Source organism: Entelurus aequoreus, linkage group LG04, assembly GCF_033978785.1.
Source record: "Entelurus aequoreus isolate RoL-2023_Sb linkage group LG04, RoL_Eaeq_v1.1, whole genome shotgun sequence".
NCBI lineage: Eukaryota > Metazoa > Chordata > Actinopteri > Syngnathiformes > Syngnathidae > Entelurus > Entelurus aequoreus.
Genome location: NC_084734.1, coordinates 39,939,544 through 39,960,253, shown reverse-complemented (window position 1 = coordinate 39,960,253; position 20,710 = coordinate 39,939,544). Strand labels below are relative to the sequence as shown.

At 43.4% G+C, this 20,710-nt stretch overlaps 1 protein-coding gene across 1 annotated transcript in view; it reads right to left on the bottom strand.

Moving 5' to 3' along the window:
* The window catches only part of man1a1 (mannosidase, alpha, class 1A, member 1), a 249,169-nt gene that overhangs the window by 23,193 nt on the left and 205,266 nt on the right, over positions 1 to 20,710 (bottom strand). Inside the window, exons 6-7 of the mRNA XM_062044868.1 lie at positions 9,357 to 9,480; positions 3,312 to 3,405 (exon numbers count right to left, since the gene is read on the bottom strand). Coding sequence (XP_061900852.1) covers positions 3,312 to 3,405; positions 9,357 to 9,480 — 218 coding nt within the window. The remainder of the gene's footprint in view (positions 1 to 3,311; positions 3,406 to 9,356; positions 9,481 to 20,710) is intronic.

Sequence of the window (20,710 nt, the reverse complement as noted above, 5' to 3'; positions counted from 1 at the left end):
TGGAGGGGAAGAAAGAGAAGCAACCTACATTAACCTTATAGATTGTTATAGTAACAATAGGTTAAGCTTTGTCAGTGTGCCATGTGTTATACCCAGTTTACCCTAGGGCAACAACGTTAATATATGTTTGATGAAACGTGATTATGTGCATGAGTGTATGTGTGCATATGTACTTGTATATGTACAGTATGTGTATATGTGTGCTTGTACAGTGAATGTATATGTACAGAATGTGTATACAGTATGTGTGTTTGTACAGTGAATGTATATGTACAGTATGTGTATATGTGTGTTTGTACAGTGAATGTATATGTACAGTTTGTGTATATGTATGTTTGTACAGCACGGGGCCACGGGAACCACCCACCCCACCCGCAGGGACCCCAACGATGGAGATGGAACAACCAGCAACCGCCCCGCCGAGTCCCCCCCTGAGGTAGTGGAAAATAAATAAATAAATAAATAAATAATAATAATATTAATTAAAAAAAATTATATATAAAAATATATTATATATCGCATAGGCCTACTTTGATGGCAAGCCAAGGCTAACAGTAAAATTACCGCCACATTTTGTTCAGCATAACTCCATGTTGCATCCAACCTGACGCACTGCATTATCTCCCATTTACGCACATCACCATCTTTCAGTGCACAGTGCGATTCTATGAACCAACCCACGCTACGCAAAAACCACATTATGCATAAATCATATAGCCTACTACCATGTCAATACACAAAATAGAAAATCATTACATGTAATGCATTATATTGTGCCAAGCAAATACCACCCCATATGTGTTTGATGCACATACAGTAATGTTGTAACCCATTTCCTCAGCGTATCAGCATATTGAGAACGAAATAGGCACTGACACTACCCATATCCACATAGGTTTTATTTGTCGAAGATATATTTTGTCCTGTCAGTTGGATGACACATCGACATACAGGCTAACGGGCATATATTTCCCCCGTTAGCCTATATGTCGATGTGTCATTGACCGGGCTAGAATGGTAAGCATTCATCGCCCTAACATACTAGCTTTGTTAGACAAGGTCATAGACTGTATTGGACAATATAGTTTACATACGAAATGTCCATTTCCATTTATTACAAGTAATAAGAAAACGTAAATGCCTTACTTACATATCAAGGAGGATATTAGCAAGTTTGGCGTCAGATGAAAAAATCTTCTCCGCCTTCAATCGTCTCCATCTTTCAAAGGCATCCCAGATACAAATCCTAGTTTTGTTCCTGGCTTTGTCATGAATAAATTGAGAATCGTAACGACGCCTTTTAGATTTACAAAGGTCAGAGACTTTCTAATTGGTCAAACAGTCAAGGGCGGGGCATCGAAATGAAAACAATAACAAGATTTCGGGGCTGTAAATCTTATTTTGAAATGAGCATATCCCGATAACGGTAGTTCAGCAACTACCGTTACCAGTTATAAAGGTATTCGAAAAGAACATGATTTATTAATGCCTTTTGACATATCAGGGCCATATAATGATGACTTGACATGAAATTATTACATATGGCACCTTTAAAAAAATAAAAAATAAAAAAAAATTACGCCTTGAACAAAATGAGTGTTCTGTCTGAACCATGAAAACTCTAAGAAGTTGAAAGTGGAACAATAAAACAAATGTCAGCATTTTTAAGCAAGTTATACTGTTGATGTAAAGCTTTCTATGGCACTGAAGCAAAAATGAACTCTTGAAACGAATCCAATGTTAAATCAATAGATTATACACTGGATTTAATCCGCTGTGATAAAGCGTTTCTAGTCTAGTAAAGACACAAACTGCATATTATGTAAGGAAACTCAATACATTGATTTCTAGTTAGGATGCTATTCAGGTGCTGCAGGTAAAGCAGTGTTTCTCAATTATTGTATGTCATGCCCACCTGAGGGGAGAGAATTTGAAATAAAATTGAGAACCTGATAATATTTATCTATCTGTAAATTGCTGGCACAGCATTCTGCAGACAATCACCTGATTTTCAAAATATATTATTAAATGAGCTCAGATAGCGTCTGCAACAAATTTCACAAGTTGAGTTTCTTAAAGGAGCCCAATTATGCAATATCAACTTTTCTTACCTGTTGGTACCTGTTTTTGTGTATTTATTAGGGATCACTACAAGTTGCGAAAATTTTAAATCAAACCATGAAGGCATTGCGGAGATATTTATAAAACAATCTTCCTTTTTTCATATTTTCTCCAAACGAGGCGTCTGGAATTTGAGACTTTAGTGACACGTTGCCTTCGTTACGTCAGCGGATATGTCCATATATGGTGGGGGTTTACCCGAAAAGTGTTTACCCGAAAAGCTTTGCGTGAGTCCGCCATTTTTATTCAGTTGTAGTCAGTAAGTTATTTTTCTCTATCCTCTTGGTGTAGGGCAGATTGGTTCGTACATGAACATGCATGCTAAATTCTTCCGCTGTTGCCATTTCTAATAAAAAGGAGCATATAGTTGTAACATCAGTGTAACGTCAGTAGACTCAATATGGAAGTACATGTATATAAAAACTACAACATCGCTGATGGGGTGGAGACGCAGTCGAAGGAGGCGTGGCATGGTGGAGGGCTCCGGCATGTAAATAAGACCGCCCACAAAACGGCACACCCAGAAAAGACAGGCAGAAAGTGGCTTGAAAACGGTCTGTATAACAACATTGCACAAAATGTTTTAAATGTAGGAAAAAAATCATAATACGACTCAATTTCTATCATTTAAACAAGAGTGCTCAAAATGTAAAAATTGGTATAAACGATTTACTGAGATGTGCATTTTTATAGTGATTAGGGATGGGGTACCTTTCACATTGATATTGATACAATACCAAATCCCTGTTACTGGGAATTAAAACCGGTACTCAATAGTACCACGTTTTGTTGTTAATAAATGTTAAATTTGTTGAATGATAAATGTAATTCTTTTTAAATCTATCATTGAACACTGAACTAATACGGATGATTGTGCTGTCCAATATCTTGTTTTCTTACATTTCTTTTTTGTAGTGTTTTGGGAGGGCAAAGCACAAATTGATTTCAACGGCGGGATTGCTTTAAGAAATGAGTTACTCAACGAGCTTAGTCATGAAACACAATGTGCTCATAAGTGGTATATTAAACAGGTATTTTTAGGGCTTTGTGTGTGTGTCCATTATTCATTGTGTTTGCCTTTTGCTGAGGGTGTCGGAAAATAACCCCTGTGAATATCAGGATCTACTTTACAACTTGGCTCCTCAAGAAGCAACACAACCATGCAAGTAAGAGAGGTGAGGTGCACTTACGCTGACCCCACTGGCCACTGTTTGGGTTCAGGTAGTTGGGGTACAGTCCATGTGGTTTATCCAAGCGATTTAGAACTTTGCGGATTTTCATTACCTGGAAAAAAACAGCCAAAGACAGTCCAACTGGGAAAACATACACACTAGTAGTGATGGGTAAATGATGCCTCAGTGAGTGTATGGCACACTCACAAGCTGTATTGGCACTGCACTCATACTGTGTTGGTGTTTAATAATTGTTATGTTTTTCTTTGTTTCTTGCATTGAACAGAGAAAATAGTCTATTAAGTCAAATTCCTTGTGTGTTAAACATACTTGGCCTATAAAGCTGATTATGATAAAGGTCAGACCCTGTGGTCAATGAGCCAAATCGTAATCAAGAAAAGAAAACATTAACCTTATTTGAAATTATCTCAGACTTCCATATTTTTCCTTTTACTTAATTTTTTTTTTTTCTTCTTAGTTCCAGCTGAGATAGACTCCAGCACCCCCCGCGACCCCAAAGGTGACAAGTGGTAGAAAATGGATAGATGGATGGATTCAGTTTGAAGATTGGGAAAAAAACAGAGGTCAAACGCAGCACGCCACACCTTCGATTTCATTTAGTACAAGTGTCACTCGTGAGCGAAATAAATGCTTCCTGATAAACACAGTTTGGTGCTTCACAGCAGCTGTATCAGTCACATGTAGGCCTGGGCCGATAACACACTTTGCTAGACAATATATTGTCCTGCAAATGATTGCTGATAAACAATATTATTGTCATTATTTTGAGACGAAACTAAGCACTAATGTAATCATAATATATGATAATAATAATAATGCAAGGCACCCTTTCAAATGCAATTTTATCTTAAATTTTTTTTAATGAGCTCAGGTGCCGAGAGTGCTGAACAGAGTGAATTCTGTTGTACCTTGTTTGAAAGCGAGAGACAAAGAAAATAAACACACGGACATGGCAATTTATTGATGCCGGCAAACTTATCGAGTTTATTTTCATTGATCGTCCGATTAATTGACTTATTGATAATCGCCCCAGGCCTAGTGAGATGTTTTTTTCCTTAAAGTGACACACGCATCGAGGGACAGCTACAAGTGTCCTTCGAATCCGGCCAACGAGTGTGTCCTTTTCTCCCATTAGCACCAAGTGTACATGTCGAGTATCCTTCGCACTCTTTCATATCCCAAGATCATCTGCGCGCTCAGCTCTGAAAAGTATTTTCAACATGACCATGCTACGATAAGAGTGACTTTGAAACGTAAATATAGCTTTCTTTTAGGGCTGGGCGATATACCGAGTTTGTAAGATATATCTATATATTTTTAAACAAGATATGACTCCCACCTCCAAAGACATGCACCTGGGGATAGGTTGATTGGCAACACTAAATTGGCCCTAGTGTGTGAATGTGAGTGTGAATGTTGTCTGTCTATCTGTGTTGGCCCTGCGATGAGGTGGCGACTTGTCCAGGGTGTACCCCGCCTTCCGCCCAATTGTAGCTGAGATAGGCTCCAGTGCCCCCCGCAACCTCGAAGGGAATAAGCGGTAGAAAATGGATGGATGGATATGAATTAAGAAAATATCGTAATATCGATATAATTTATTTCACGTTAAAATTACCAAACGTCGCTTATTTGTTGTGTTCCTTGTTCTCCCCCGCTCCCTCTCCATGGGCAACTAAACCCCCCCCCCCTTCATCCTTCCAAGACGTGCTTGCATGTATAATAACATCCATGATTGGTTGGTTGTTTACTATGATGAGTCACGATTGGTTAGGGACAGACCAATCAGAGGCAAGATAGGGCGGGTCATCTAACCAGGAAGGGAAATCACAAAGTGCCTGCCTGCAAATGTATTTTTTTTTATTGGAGTTTGATACATGTTATATTATTTGCACAGCTTTGTAATTTATTTGATGTAGAAAGAATATTTTTCTATTTTATTTATGTTATGTAATTATGTGCTACTTAAACAGTTTCTTTTTTGTGCTGTTAATACCCATTTTGACTAACTGGGTTAATAAAAGTGCCACTGACTGTTTACAGTACAGTTGTCATTCACTTCAATTTCACTGAATATCGCTCAAAAATGAATATTTTTATATGTATACTTTCACCCAAAAATATATCGAGATATATATCGAATATCGAGTTTAAGTGAAAATATATCGAGGTATACTTTTTCGTCCATATTGCCCAGCCCTACTTTTTTTATTCATTTAAAACATCTAACACCAGACCTTTACAGTAGCTAAGGTTGTATTTGTGCCTCATTCCTGTGAGAATCCTGCAAGTGATTGAAGCATTGGGGAGTGGGACTATCCAGGACTGGCTGCAGTGTGTTCGAACAACCAGCAGGTACCATCTGTGAGCAGATAATACTGTATCATCTCTTTCTCTTTTTGACTTATCCGGTCTTATCAGGTCGGGAGTGCATTCTTCACTCACGCTTAAAGTGAAGGATGAGGCAAAATTACAACCATAACTACCGTAAAGCTTGGGTGTGACATGAGTACCTTAAATTTGTGTTAAAATACAAGACTGTGTGATGTTACTGTATGTATTCCAAAAAGAAAGACCATGAAGACATCTGTCTTTCTGGAACATTACTTGATTGTCTCCAGCGTGTTTCTGAGCTATCATCAAATGAGTTTGCAAAGCTGATGGTTGACTGCTATACAACACTTTATTTAAACTGAACTAATAAAGCAATCATTTAATAAATCCTGTACAAATACTATTTCATAACTATTAAATAGGAATAATAACTTTAAAATGTGCAAAAACCGAGACTCCTATTTCCCTCGCCCGGATGCGGGTCACCGGGGCCCACCTCTGGAGCCAGGCCCGGAGTTGGGGCATGATGGCGAGCACCTGGTGGCCGAGCCTGTCCCCATGGGGCCCGGCCGGGCACAGCCTGAAGAGGCAACGTGGGTCCCCCCTCCAATGGGCTCACCACTCATGGGAGGGGCCATAGAGTTTGGGTGCATTGTGAGCTTGGCGGCAGCCGAAGGCAGGGCACTTGGCAGTCCGTTCCTCGGCTACATAAGCTAGCTCTTGGGACGTGGAACGTCACCACGCTGGGGGGGAAGGAGCCTGAGCTAGTGCGCCAGGTGGAGAAGTTCCGGCTGGATATAGTCGGACTCACTTCGACGCACAGCAAGGGCTCTGGAACCAGTTCTCTCAAGAGGGGCTAGACTCTCTTCCACACTGGCGTTGCACGCAGTGAGAGGCGACGGGCTTGGGTAGCAATTCTTGTTGCCCCCCGGCTCAGAGCCTGCACATTGGAGTTCAACCCAGTGGACAAGAGGGTAGCTTCCCTCAGCCTTCGGGTGGGGGGACCAGTCCTGACTGTTGTTTGTGCTTAAGCACCAAACAGCAGTTACCCAACCTTTTTGGATACACTCGAGGGAGTGCTGGAAAGTGCTTCCCCGGGTGATTCCCTTGTCCTACTGGGGGACTTCAACGCTCATGTTGGCAACGACAGTGAAACCTGGAGAGGCGTGATTGGGAAGAATGGCCGCCCGGATCTGAACCCGAGTGGTGTTTTGTTATTGGACTTTTGTGCTCGTCACAGATTGTCCATAACAAACACCATGTTCAAAAATAAGGGTGTCCATATGTGCACTTGGCACCAGGCCACCCTAGGCCGCAGTTCCATGATCGACTTTGTAGTTGTGTCATCGGATTTGCGGCCTTATGTTTTGGACACTCGGATGAAGAGAGGGGCGGAGCTTTCTACCGATCACCACCTGGTGGTGAGTTGGCTGCGATGGTGTGGGAGGATGCCGGACAGACCTGGCAGGCCCAAACGCATTGTGAGGGTCTGCTGCGAACGTCTAGCAGAGTCTCCTGTCAGAGAAAGTTTCAATTCCCACCTCTGGAAGAACTTTGAACATGTCACGAGGGAGGTGCTGGACATTGAGTCTGAGTGGACCATGTTCCGCACCTTTATTGTCGAGGCAGCTGATTGGAGCTGTGGCCGCAAGGCATTTGGTGCCTGTCGTGGCGGTAATCCTGGAACCCGTTGGTGGACACCGGCGGTGAGGGATGCCGTCAAGCTGAAGAAAGAGTCCTATTGGGTTTTTTTGGCTCATAAAACTCCAGAGGCAGCGGACAGGTACTGACAGGCCAAGCGGTGTGCGGCTTCAGCGGTCGCGGAGGCAAAATTTCGGACATGGGAGGAGTTTGGGGAAGCCATGGAAAACGACTTCGAAGCGATTCTGGACCACCATCCTCCGCCTCAGGAAGGCGAGGCAGTGCACTGTCAACACCGTGTATGGTGAGGATGGTGTTCTGCTGACCTGGACTGCGGATGTTGTGGATCGGTGGAGGGAATACTTCGAAGACCTCCTCAATCCTACCAACACGTCTTCCTATGAGGAAGCAGTGCCTGGGGAATCTGTGGTGGGCTCTCCTATTTCTGGGGCTGAGGTTGCCGAGGTAGTTAAAAAGCTCCTCTGTGGCAAGGCCCCGGGGGTGGATGAGATCCGCCCGGAGTTCCTTCAGGCTCTGCATGCTGTGGGGCTGTCTTGGTTGACAAGACTCTGCAGCATTGCGTGGACATCGGGGGCTGTACCTCTGGATTGGCAGACCGGGGTGGTGGTTCCTCTCTTTAGGAAGGGGAACCGGAGGGTGTGTTCCAACTATCGTGGGATCACACTCCTCAGCCTTCCCGGTAAGGTCTATTCAGGTGTACTGGAGAGGAGGCTATGCCAGATAGTCAAACCTCTGATTCAGGAGGAACAGTGTGGTTTTCGTCCTGGTCGTGGAACTGTGGACCAGCTCTATACTCTCGGCAGGGTCCTTGAGGGTGCATGGAAATTTGCCCAACCAGTCTACATGTGCTTTGTGGACTTGGAGAAGGCATTCGACCGTGTTCCTCTGGAAGTCCTGTGGAGAGTGCTCAGAGAGTATGGGGTATCGGACTGCCTGATTGTGGCGGTCCGCTCCCTGTACGATCAGTGTCAGAGATGAGTTTCTTCCGCCGGGTGGTGGGGCTCTCCCTTAGAGATAGGGTGAGAAGCTCTGCCATCCGGGGGGAGCTCAAAGTAAAGCCGCTGCTCCTCCACACCGAGAGGAGCCAGATGGGGTGGTTTGGGCATCTGGTCAGGATACCACCCGAACACCTCCCTCGGGAGGTGTTTAGGGCATGTCCGACCAGTAGGAAGCCACGGGGAAGACCCAGGACACGTTGGGAAGACTATGTCTCCCGGCTGGCCTGGGAACGCCTCGGGATCCCCCGGGAAGAGCTGGACGAAGGGGCTGGGGAGAGGAAAGTCTGGGCTTCCCTACTTAGGCTGCTGCCCCCGCGACCCGACCTCGGATAAGCGGAAGAAGATGGATGGGTGGAACTTTAAAATGTGTTTCCTTGTTTTATATATGTAGAAATCACAGTCCCTTCAGTTAAGATTAAGGATGAATTAATGCATAAATAATAATAAATAATTTAATATATAACATGTAGATATCCTTACAATCTATTTTTGCTGAAATCTACAGAATATAGAGGGCCAATTTTAAAAAATAAAGTTGATCAGAGTGCTTTTAAAATTATGTTTGTTACAGTAGAAAGTAATAAGGTAGATCTCTATATTACGTTTAAAATTACAAGCTTTCTCTCTTTGCAGAAGATACATCTGCCGACAGCAGCACACAAACATGATAAATCCAAAACAACTTTTTTGTCATAATTTAATCATTTGTTAGGTCTGTCTTTCCTTTGTTTTCTTTTCTCCACTTTGTTTATCTGACAGCAATATCACAAGCGTAAGAATTTGAACATGTGGCATAACCAGGAAGTTTTACGAAGGCTAAACCGTCCCAATTCACATTGCTCCAGCTGTGGCTGGAAGACTCACTCCAGGACCCACACTTCCTCTACCGTGTGGGCTGGGTCCTTGGAAGGATGCGGCCGACGAATTGAGACACAGCTCGAATCACTCCTTGTGTTTGATGAGTCATCAAGGCTTCAGTATCGTTTGACCCATCACTACACGCTAGTAAATGAGACAATTCAAATCCAAAGCAGATGCTCCTTTCTCCTACCTTCTGAGCAAAATCTGGGTTTTCCGACAGTTTGCTGAGGTGCATAAACTCCAGATGCAGCGTTCCGTACTCTGCCAGGATGCTGCTGCCACCAGACGCCCACGGCCAGTTTCGGCCAATTCCACTGCACACACATAACAAATGTAACACACATGAAAATGAACACGACAGAAGCTTGGTTATAATATTTTGGGTGTATTTCAGGTTTTGCAGAGACAGTAGAGGTTCAGTTGGTGTCAAACTGCAACCAAGGAAGCTCGAAATAACCTTCTCAGACTCTAAAATAACTGGTCACAGTGATGGATCGAGCCAGTAAAAATTATCTCACACACATGAATACACTAAAACAGAGCAGTTTTGGTAACAATGCGACAATCCAAAGACTCAATTAAGACACACTATGTACTGGTGAACCTAATTAACAGCTATTTTAAGCATTGAGTGTGTTTGCACAGCCACTGGGGTCTTTCTGTAACAGAAATTACATAATACTTAAGGCTAAACTTTTGTAGAACATTTTTTTTTACAGAAGAGAGAACGTTGTATCTCTGGTGAAAGAAAAGTCACCTCCTGGAGTGAGCTTGTATCACCGGTCAACACTGAGGAGGTAAGGGTTTTCCTTGTCGCTTACGCGGAGGGGAAACACATGGGGGATGTTAGCGAGAGCTCATACTGTAAATCTACTGGAGGAAATACACTTTTTGTTAACCATGTTCAGTAAAATGAAATAAAAATAACTTTTTGGTTTTAAAGAGGATATAAGCACAACCTTTTGCTACACACTTCTCTGTCCTAGCTGCTCAGTACAACATAGCTCAGGTCAACAATCACGTTACTATAATAACCAGTGTTTACCACAGGTTTCCAGTATATTCCATTGGGTGTGATGACATCATTGCCGATTATTGGTAATGATGCATGGCATTTTAAAAAAAGGTTGAAATAAAAAAGTTATACAATTAAATCATTGTATTATTAGTTAACAGTATCAGCATTTCAGCCTCTTTTTTGTTGTATTGTTCCATTGTTGCTGTTTTTTGTGTGTTTATCTTATTTCTACAATGTGCCACAGGCTGGTCAGTCTTATCATTGTGAAAAACTTTGACCATCTAGACACTTAAGGCATGATTCACTAAGATCTAAATACCATGCGCTATACCAGTGTTTTTCAACCTTTTTTGAGCCAAGGCCTGTCCCCATGGGGCCCGGCTAGGCACAGCCCAAAGACGCAACGTGGGTCCCCCCTCCAATGGGCGCACCACCCATAGCAGGGGCCATAGAGGTCGGGTGCAATGTGAGCTGGGCGGCAGCCGAAAGCAGGGCCCTTGACTGTTGTTTGCGCTTACGCGCCAAACGGCAGCTCACAGTACCCACCCTTTTTGGATTCACTCGAAGGAGTACTGGAGAGTGCTCCCCCGGGTGATTCCCTCGTTCTACTGGGGGACTTCAACGCTCATATTGACAACGACAGTGAAACCTGGAAAGGCGTGATTGGGAAGAATGGCCGCCCGGATCTGAACCCGAGTGGTGTTTTGTTATTGGACTTTTGTGCTTGTCACACATTGTCCATAACAAACACCATGTTCAAAAATAAGGGTGTCCATATGTGCACTTGGCACCAGGACACCCTAGGCTGCAGTTCCATGATCGACTTTGTAGTTGTGTCATCGGATTTGCGGCTCATGTTTTGGACACTCGGGTGAAGAGAGGGGCGGAGCTTTCTACTGATCACCACCTGGTGGTGAGTTTTCTGCGATGGTGGGGGAGGATGCCGGACAGACCTGGCAGGCCCAAACGCATTTTAAGGGTTTGCTGGGAATGCCTAGCAGAGTCTCCTGTCAGAGAGAGTTTCAATTCCCGCCTCCAGAAGAACTTTGGACATGTCACGAGGGAGAAACTGGACATTGAGTCCGAGTGGACGATGTTCCGTACCTCTATTGTCGAGGCGGCTGATTGAAGCTGTGGCCGCAAGGTGGTTGGTGCCTGTTGTGGCGGTAATCCTAGAACCCGCTGGTGGCCAGCGGTGAGGGATGCCGTCAAGCTGGAGAAAGAGTCCTATCGGGCTCTTTTGGCTCATAGGAATCCGGAGGCAGCAGACAGGTACCGACAGGCCAAGTGGTGTACAGCTTCAGCGGTCGCGGAGGCAAAAACTCGGACATGGGAGGAGTTCGGGGAAGCCATGGAAAACGACTTCCAGACGGCTTCGAAGCAATTCTGGACGACCATCACCGTGTATGGTGGGGATGGTGTTCTGCTGACCTCGACTGCGGATGTTGTGGATCGGTGGAGGGAATATTTCGAAGACCTCCTCAATCCTACAAACACATCTTCCTAAGAGGAAGCAGTGCCTGGGGAATCTGTGGTGGGCTCTCCTATTTCTGTGGCTGAGATTGCCGAGGTAGTTAAAAAGCTCCTCTGGGATCCGCCGGGAGTTCCCTAAAGATCTGCATGCTGTGGGGCTGTCTTGGTTGACAAGACTCTGCAACATCGCATGGACATCGGGGGCGGTACCTCTGGATTGGGAGACCGGGGTGGTGGTTCCTCTCTTTAAGAAGGGGAACCGGAGGGTGTGTTCCAACTATCGTGAGATCACACTCCTCAGTCTTCCTGGTAAGGTCTATTCAGGTGTACTGGAGAGGAGGCTACGCCGGATAGTCGAACCTCGGATTCAGGAGGAACAGTGTGGTTTTCGCCTGGGCGTGGAACTGTGGACCAGCTCTATACTCTTGGCAGGGTCCTTGAGGGTGCATGGGAGTTTGCCCAAACAGTCTACATGTGCTTTGTGGACTTGGAGAAGGCATTCGACCGTGTACCATGGGAAGTCTTGTGGGGAGTGCTCAGAGATTATGGGGTAACAGACTGTATGATTGTGGCGGTCCGCTCCCTGTATGATCAGTGTCAGAGGTTGGTCCGCATTGCCGGCAGTAAGTTGTACCCGTTTCCAGTGAGGGTTGGACTCCGCCAAGGCTGCCCTTTGTCACCGATTCTGTTCATAACTTTTATGGACAGAATTTCTAGGCGCAGTCAGGGCGTTTAGGGTATTTGGTTTGGTGGCTGCAGGATTAGGTCTCTGCTTTTTGCAGAGGATGTGGTCCTGATGGCTTCATCTGGCCAAGATCTTCAGCTCTCACTGGATCGGTTCGCAGCCGAGTGTGAAGCGACTGGGATGGGAATCAGCACCTCCAAGTCCGAGTCCATGGTTCTCGCCCGGAAAAGGGTGGAGTGCCATCTCCGGGTTAGGGAGGAGATCTTTCCCCATGTGGAGGAGTTCAAGTACCTCAGACTCTTGTTCAAGAATGAGGGAAGAGTGGATCGTGAGATCGACAGGCGGATCGGTGCGGCGTCTTCAGTAATGCGGACGCTGTATCGATCCGTTGTGGTGAAGAAGGAGCTGAGCCGGAAGGCAAAGCTCTCAATTTACCGGTCGATCTACGTTCCCATCCTCACCAGTGGTCATGAGCTTTGGGTTAAGACCGAAAGGACAAGATCACAGGTACAAGCGGCCGAAATGAGCTTCCTCCGCCGGGAGGCGAGGCTCTCATTTAGAGATAGGGTGAGAAGCTCTGTCATCCGGGAGGAGCTCAAAGTAAAGCCGCTGCTCCTCCACATCGAGAGAAGCCAGATGAGGTGGTTCAGGCATCTGGTCAGGATGCCACCCGAACGCCTCCCTAGGGAGGTGTTTCGGGCACGTCCGACCGGTAGGAGGCCACGGGGAAGACCCAGGACACGTTGGGAAGACTATCTCTCCCGGCTGGCCTGGGAACACCTTGGGATCCTCCGGGAGGAGCTGGACGAAGAGGGGAGAGAGAAGTCTGGGCTTCCCTGCTTTGGCTGCTTCCCCCGCGACCCGACCTCGGATAAGCGGAAGAAGATGGATGGATGGATGGATGGATGGATGGATGGAGAGATAATCTCCACACGTTTAGTTGATCAACTTTGCGTGTGCTATCATGTTTGCATGTGTTTTAGTACACTCAACCCTTTAGTAAATCAGTCCCTTAATGTGCTAGCCAGTCTGTAAATTGAGGCTCATGACCTGTAAGAGTCACATTCAAGTGGAACACTGGCCTGACATCCACTCCACGTGGAGGACATATTCTAGCCTCCTTCTTGTCTGTTCTTTGTGGAGCGACCACTCGTCCTTCCTGTCAAGCTCCCACACCGAGAGTCGTTTCCTCTCCGGCTGTGAAATGACCAATCACGGCCCAATGATGTGATGCCCCGCGGCGACCGTAATGCTTTGGTGCGGCGCGCCAACCTGGAAAAACAGAGCGGGCGTCCCATCTCCATAAATTAGTGAATCGTAAAAGGATGCGGCGTCTCCCGGCTCCTCTGGCGCGTCGTTGCAAAGGCGCTCCCCGCTCTCCCATTCAAGTGCGCTATGTGCTCAGATGAAGCGCAGACGTTGGCCCAGATATATTTTCTGCTTCCATGCCGCAGCCTCTTTTATTCCCTCCATAGCTCTTTCTCCCTGTGTTGAAATCTATTGCGGCCCTCCTCCTTCGCCTCCTCGAGGCAAGGAAGGGAGAAAATGTGAATTGCGATGGATTCACAGTTCACAGTGACTTAATTAGAGGCTTTAAATCATGGCGCCCGGAGCCTGTGGCCGCATGACAGTGCTTTGCCACACTTTGAGTAAAAGGACAACATTAGGTTTGTCAACATGTATAAAGTGGCATGTCAGCACTTTATAGAGTTTGTCCGTTTGTGGGTAAAGGTGAAACTAAGAGGTTGAAGAATGACCAACATTCCACTGACATTTACAAAACAATTCTGAACCAAAATAATGTAAAACTGTGTTTTTGGGCATCTTTCCACATGCAAACTGTGTTTTAGGCATACGAAGCAATTATAGGATAGGATAGCATAGGATAAGATAGACCAGTGGTCCCCAAACTACAGCCCTGTTTTTTTTTTTTTTAATTATTATTATTTTTCTAAATCTGTCTTTTCTAATCCATTTTCTACTGCTTGTTACTCTCGGTGTCTCCTAGTCGATCAGGCAAATCATTTTGTATATATATATATATATATATATATATATATATATATATATATATATATATATATATATATATATATATATATATATATATATATATATATATATATATATATATTATACACTTATATATATACACATATATAACACACACATATATATATATGTATGTATGTATGTATGTATGTATGTATGTATGTATGTATGTATGTATGTATGTATGTATGTATGTATATATATATATATATATATATATATATATATATATATATATATATATATATATATATATATATATATATATATATATATATATATATTGATTGATTGAGACTTTTATTAGTAGGTTGCACAGTGAAGTACATATTCCGTACAATTGACCACTAAATGGTAACACCCGAATAAGTTTTTCAACTTGTTTAAGTCGGGGTCCACTTAAATTGATTCATGATACAGATATATACTATCATATATACTATCATCATAATACAGTCATCACACAAGATAATCACATTGAATTATTTACATTATTTACAATCAGGGGTGTGGAGGGGGTGGGGGATGGGGGGGGGGGGGTATGGACATCAAGTAGTGGACATAGAGAGAGAGAGAGAGAGAGAGAGAGAGAGAGAGAGAGAGAGAGAGAGAGATCAGAAGGCATAAGAAAAAGAAAAAGTATCTGCATTTGATTGTTTACATTTGATTATTAGCAATCCGGGGAGGGTGTTAGTTTAGGGTTGTAGCTGCCTGGAGGTGAACTTTTATTGCGGTTTTGAAGGAGGATAGAGATGCCCTTTCTTTTATACCTGTTGGGAGCGCATTCCACATTGATGTGGCATAGAAAGAGAATGAGTTAAGACCTTTGTTAGTTCAGAATCTGCGTTTAACGTGGTTAGTGGAGCACCCCCTGGTGTTGTGGTTATGGCGGTCATTTACGTTAAGGAAGTAGTTTGACATGTACTTCGGTATCAGGGAGGTGTAGCGGATTTTATAGACTAGGCTCAGTGCAAGTTGTTTAACTCTGTCCTCCACCTTGAGCCAGCCCACTTTAGAGAAGTGGGTAGGAGTGAGGTGGGATCTGGGGTGGAGGTCTAGAAGTAACCTGACTAGCTTGTTCTGAGATGTTTGGAGTTTAGATTTGAGGGTTTTGGAGGTGCTAGGGTACCAGGAGGTGCATGCATAATCGAAAAAGGGTTGAACGAGAGTTCCCGCCAGAATCCTCAAGGTGCTTTTGTTGACCAGAGAGGAAATTCTGTAGAGAAATGTGTGTGTTATATATGTGTATATATATAAGTGTATAAATATATATATATATATACACACACATTTTTTTGCCTCTTTGCCTTATCGTGGTAGAAGGGTTTGAGTGCCTGAGTGACATTAGCTGTTATGTTTTCCAGGTCTACATGTCGCTGGTAGGGTCTCCAAAGTCAAACAGTCTCGAGATGACAGGTCAGATTAACAGTGATTTAGAGGACCCAACAACACACATCACCCGGCTGTGTGACACCAGGGCCCGGAGCCAAGATATACCCTCTGTAGACCTACCACCTACTGGGGTAGAAACATTAGGATCCGGTGCAATGTGTTGGGCTGGAAGTAGATGGTGGGTGACCTGTTCTTTGTTCTTTAAATCTAAATCTTGAGATATGAAACATAAGTAGTGACCGAAAAGACAAAATTGTCTTGTCCGAAAATACTTTTCTCTGCAAGGTTCCTAAATGTATCCTTAAAGATAAGTTGAGGAGCTCTGTCAAACGTGAGGGGCTCTGAGTCAAGATGCTGCTCCTTCATGTTGAGAAGAGACCTTGATTCCTGGGTTGACCTATGGAGACTGATGCCCGCCCCACTCAGACCCAGATAAATAGATATGACTGGATGGATACATTTAAATGCTGAAACCAGTGTCAAAACTAAAATAAACATTATTAGAAAGGTTTATCTGAATACCTGTCACTTATTGTGATGTTATTTTTCTACGAACAAACTTTTATTCTACTTTTTGTTATAAATAAACACATCAGAAAAATGTTAATGCAATCATTCTTCATTAAGCGGAACACTTTCTTACGACATCCACGGTGGGACAGAGCGACGCTCAAGTGGGTCAAGCCAGGATGACGAGCCCACTAGGCCGCACTAATGGAGCCACTCAGCGTCTAGGCCTATTAATCAAACAGCGAGACCCCGGGAGCTTAGCATTGATTGCTTTAGCCTTTGAGCTGAGCTGCAGCTGAAGGAGCAAATCTGTCAAATAAACTGACACTTTTTACAGTGGCTTTTGAAAGAGAGAGCGTGAACTAACTAACTTCATCGCACCCTCGTTGAATTGATTCAGAATGCAAAAGAACATTCAAACTCTGACAGAAATAGCATACAGTTGTACAAAATGTCGATTCAGGGACAGCTAAGTGAAACAGCCGAATAATTTGTTCATTAAATAAGACGCATGTCCCATTATTTAAAAGTCCATACAGCGTATTCGGGGATGAAAATGTATCCAGGCAACCAAACTCAAAGTGAAATGACGGGGGGTGAGAGGGTGGAGGGTGTCAAAGAATGCTGCATGCCAGTGAATGAATGTGTAGTGCAGTGAACTCGCAAAGCTCTTTATCAGGCTGAATGTTAATAGAGGAGCTGTAGGACACACTGGCTGCAGCAGATAACGGTTGCTGAATACTTTTCATAAGCAGACGTCATTCATTTTCCCCAACTCAGCGCTAGCTAACCCTGCAGGAGGCCACACAGACACACACTTAAGACTTTCCGCATTTCTTTCTCCACACAAGAGAGAACATGTCAGTGGTGTCGACCATTTCGACTTAAAAATAATGGACAAATGTTCTTGTGTCTGACAGGGGCCGAGTGGTGGTGGATCAATATGACAAGTCAATCTGATATAAGCAGCGTTATTCTTTCATTTAGTGCAAATCAATGTCTGAGTGGCTAAGGAGCGTACCACAGAGTTACAGAAGCTTATAGGATAGCACAGACGAAGCTTGTTAAGGAGTCTGCTGTCAAGCTTTCCTGCTGATCCACCATTAGGGGTGAAGAACCTCTCACTGAACAATATTTTTCAATGGTGTTCAGGTCTAGAGGAGACACTTGTTTGGGCTCCTTATGTTGGAAAACTGCCTTCCAGCACAGTTTCTGGGTCACAATGTCACAGTAAATGAGCAATGTATCTTTTCCTCAGTGAACCATAGCTTACCAACGTCGGGGGCACTCATGCAGCCCCGCACCGTGACACTACCACCATGCTTGACTGTAGATCAGACACGATTATCTAGCTACTCATTTGTGTTTCCAGCTATTAAGACAATACTGGCTGTGTGATGATTCACTATCATAGTGCATAGCAAATGTATACTCTGTACTAGGGCTGGGCGATATGGACGAAAAAGTATATCTGATATATTTTTACTTAAACTCGATTTCAATATATTTTTCGGTGAAAGTATACATATAAAGATTTTCATTTTTGAGCGATATTCAGTGAAATTGAACTGAATGACAACTGTACTGTAAACAGTCAGTGGCACTTTTATTAACCTAGTTAGTCAAGATGGGTATTAACAGCACAGAAAATAAACTGTTTAAGTAGTACATAATTACATAACATAAAACATTTTTTAAAATATTCTTTCTATGTAAAATAATTAACATGGCTGTGCAAATAATACAAAATGTATCAAACTCAGATTAAAAAAAATACATTTGCAGGCAGGCACTTTTTAATTCCCAGTCGGCGATGTAATGGACTGTCACATATGCACGGTTCTGGTCAGCGCCAAGTAAGTGACTTGACTTAATAGTGTGGCTATGATCTTCCTCGGCATACATTTTTGGCAGCATTTCTTGTGCAAAATATGTCCGGCTTGGCAACTCTAAAACAGTTTTGATTTGGGCTTACATGGTAAACAACTCAAATTAATGTTTTATCTAGACGCAGACATTTGTCTAAATGTGACGCATTGTGGGTTTCCTGGACATCGTCTACATCGCTAAAAGAACAATATAAAGAAGAGAATCCCTCTGCCATCTTCCACTAGTTTTTTTAATATATAAATCTTGAAAATTCTCTTTTCTCTTTTTCGACTCTTTCGTCGTCATTTGGGATGTCTGTTTAAATTTCCCTTCCTGGTTCGATGGCCTGTCCTATCTTGCCTCTGATTGGCCTGTCCCTAACCAATTGTGATTCATCATAGTAAACAACCAACCAATCATGGATGTTCTTATACGTACAAGCATGTCTTGGAAGGAGAAAGGGGAGGGGTTTAGTTGCCCATGGAAGGGGAGCGGAGGAGAACAAGCAATACAACAAATAAGCAGCAATTGGTAATTTTAACGTGAAATTAATTATATCGATATTACGATATTTTCTTAATTCATATCTTGTTTAAAAATATATCAATATATCTTACAAACTCGACGTATCGCCCAGCCCTACTCTATACAAGCCAGTGTTTCCAACACAATCAACACAATAAATTACTGCAAATAGATTATTGCATTGCCTGTAAGGTGGCGTTATGCATCAAAACACTGCTTATTAACACAGCTCTAATGCACCTGGTCTGCCAGGGAATACAATGATGTAGCAGGGGAGATCAGTGTTACACATTTTGCGAGTTTGTCACTGTATTTAGCAAGCATACAGACCTCTCTACATACCAACAGTAAATGTATTTGGATTCAGATTTTTTCCACCTTAAATTCACTCTAGACATGCAGGCCAGCTTGACATGCCAGTGGAGTAAACCAAGGATGTGAAAAGTGTGACCTGAGGGACATTCATGGAGCGCGGCTTGTTTTTTAATGAGCCTGTGGCAAATTGTAGAAATACAATAACAAAACAAACAAAAAACCCAAACAAAAACAGAAAAATAGACCAAATATGCATATTTTATTAACAAAAGCTGACATGTTGATACTGATAACTAATAATAATAAAGGTTTGCCTTCAAATATATGCAGAACATTTTATAGCCTTTTTTTCTTCAATTATGTGCATATGCCAATTGTACAAACTTGTATACATTCTTCTCTTGTCCCCGTCTTTGTTTGACTTTAGAGTTACTGCTTTACATTTGACCCCCGGAACAACCAATAACTTGGAAAACACAATCTAAGACAAGGGTGTCCAAACATTTTCCATCAACAGCCTGCACAATGACAAAAAAAAAGTATCTGGGGGCCACCGATTATCAATCAATCAATCAATCAATGTTTATTTATATAGCCCTAAATCACAAGTGTCTCAAAGGGCTGTACAAGCCACAACGACATCCTCGGTACAGAGTCCACATACGGGCAAGGAAAACTCACCCCAGTGGGACGTCAATGTGAATGACTATGAGAAACCTTGGAGAGGACCGCATATGTGGGTAACCCCCCCTCTAGGGGAGACCGAAAGCAATGGATGTCGAGTGGGTCTGACATAATATTGTGAAAGTCCAACACATCAGCGAAAGTCCAGTCCATGGTGGGGCCAGCAGGAACCATCCCGAGCGGAGACGGGTCAGCAGCGTAGAGATGTCACCATCCGATGAACAGGCTAGCGGTCCACCCCGGAGCAGAGTAGAAAAGAAAAGAAAAGAAACGGCAGATCAACTGGTCTAAAAAGGGAGTCTATTTAAAGGCTAGAGTATACAAATGAGTTTTAAGATGAGACTTAAATGCTTCTACTGAGGTAGCATCTCTAACTTTTACCGGGAGGGCATTCAATAATATTGGAGCCCGAATAGAAAACGCTCTATAGCCCGCAGACTTTTTTTGGGCTCTGGGAATCACTAATAAGCCGGAGTTTTTTGACCGCAGATTTCTTGCCGGGACATATGGTACAATACAATCGGCAAGATAGGCAGGAGCTTGACCGTGTAGTATTTTATACGTAAGTAGTAAAACCTTAAAGTCGCATCTTAGGTGCACAGGAAGCCAGTGCAAGTGAGCCAGTATAGGCGTAATATGATCAAACTTTCTTGTTTTTGTCAAAAGTCTAGCAGCCGCATTTTGTACCATCTGTAATCTTTTAATGCTAGACATAGGGAGGCCCGAAAATAAAACGTTACAGTAATCGAGACGAGATGTAACGAACGCATGGATAATGATCTCAGCATCGTTTGTGGACAAAATGGAACGAATTTTAGCGATATTACGGAGATGAAAGAAGGCCGTTTTAGTAACACTCTTAATGTGTGACTCAAACGAGAGAGTTGGGTTGAAGATAATACCTAGATTCTTTACCGAGTCGCCTTGTTTAATTGTCAAATGTTAAGGTGGTATTATTAAATAGATGTCGGTGTTGAGCAGGACCGATAATCAGCATTTCCGTTTTCTTAGCGTTGAGTTG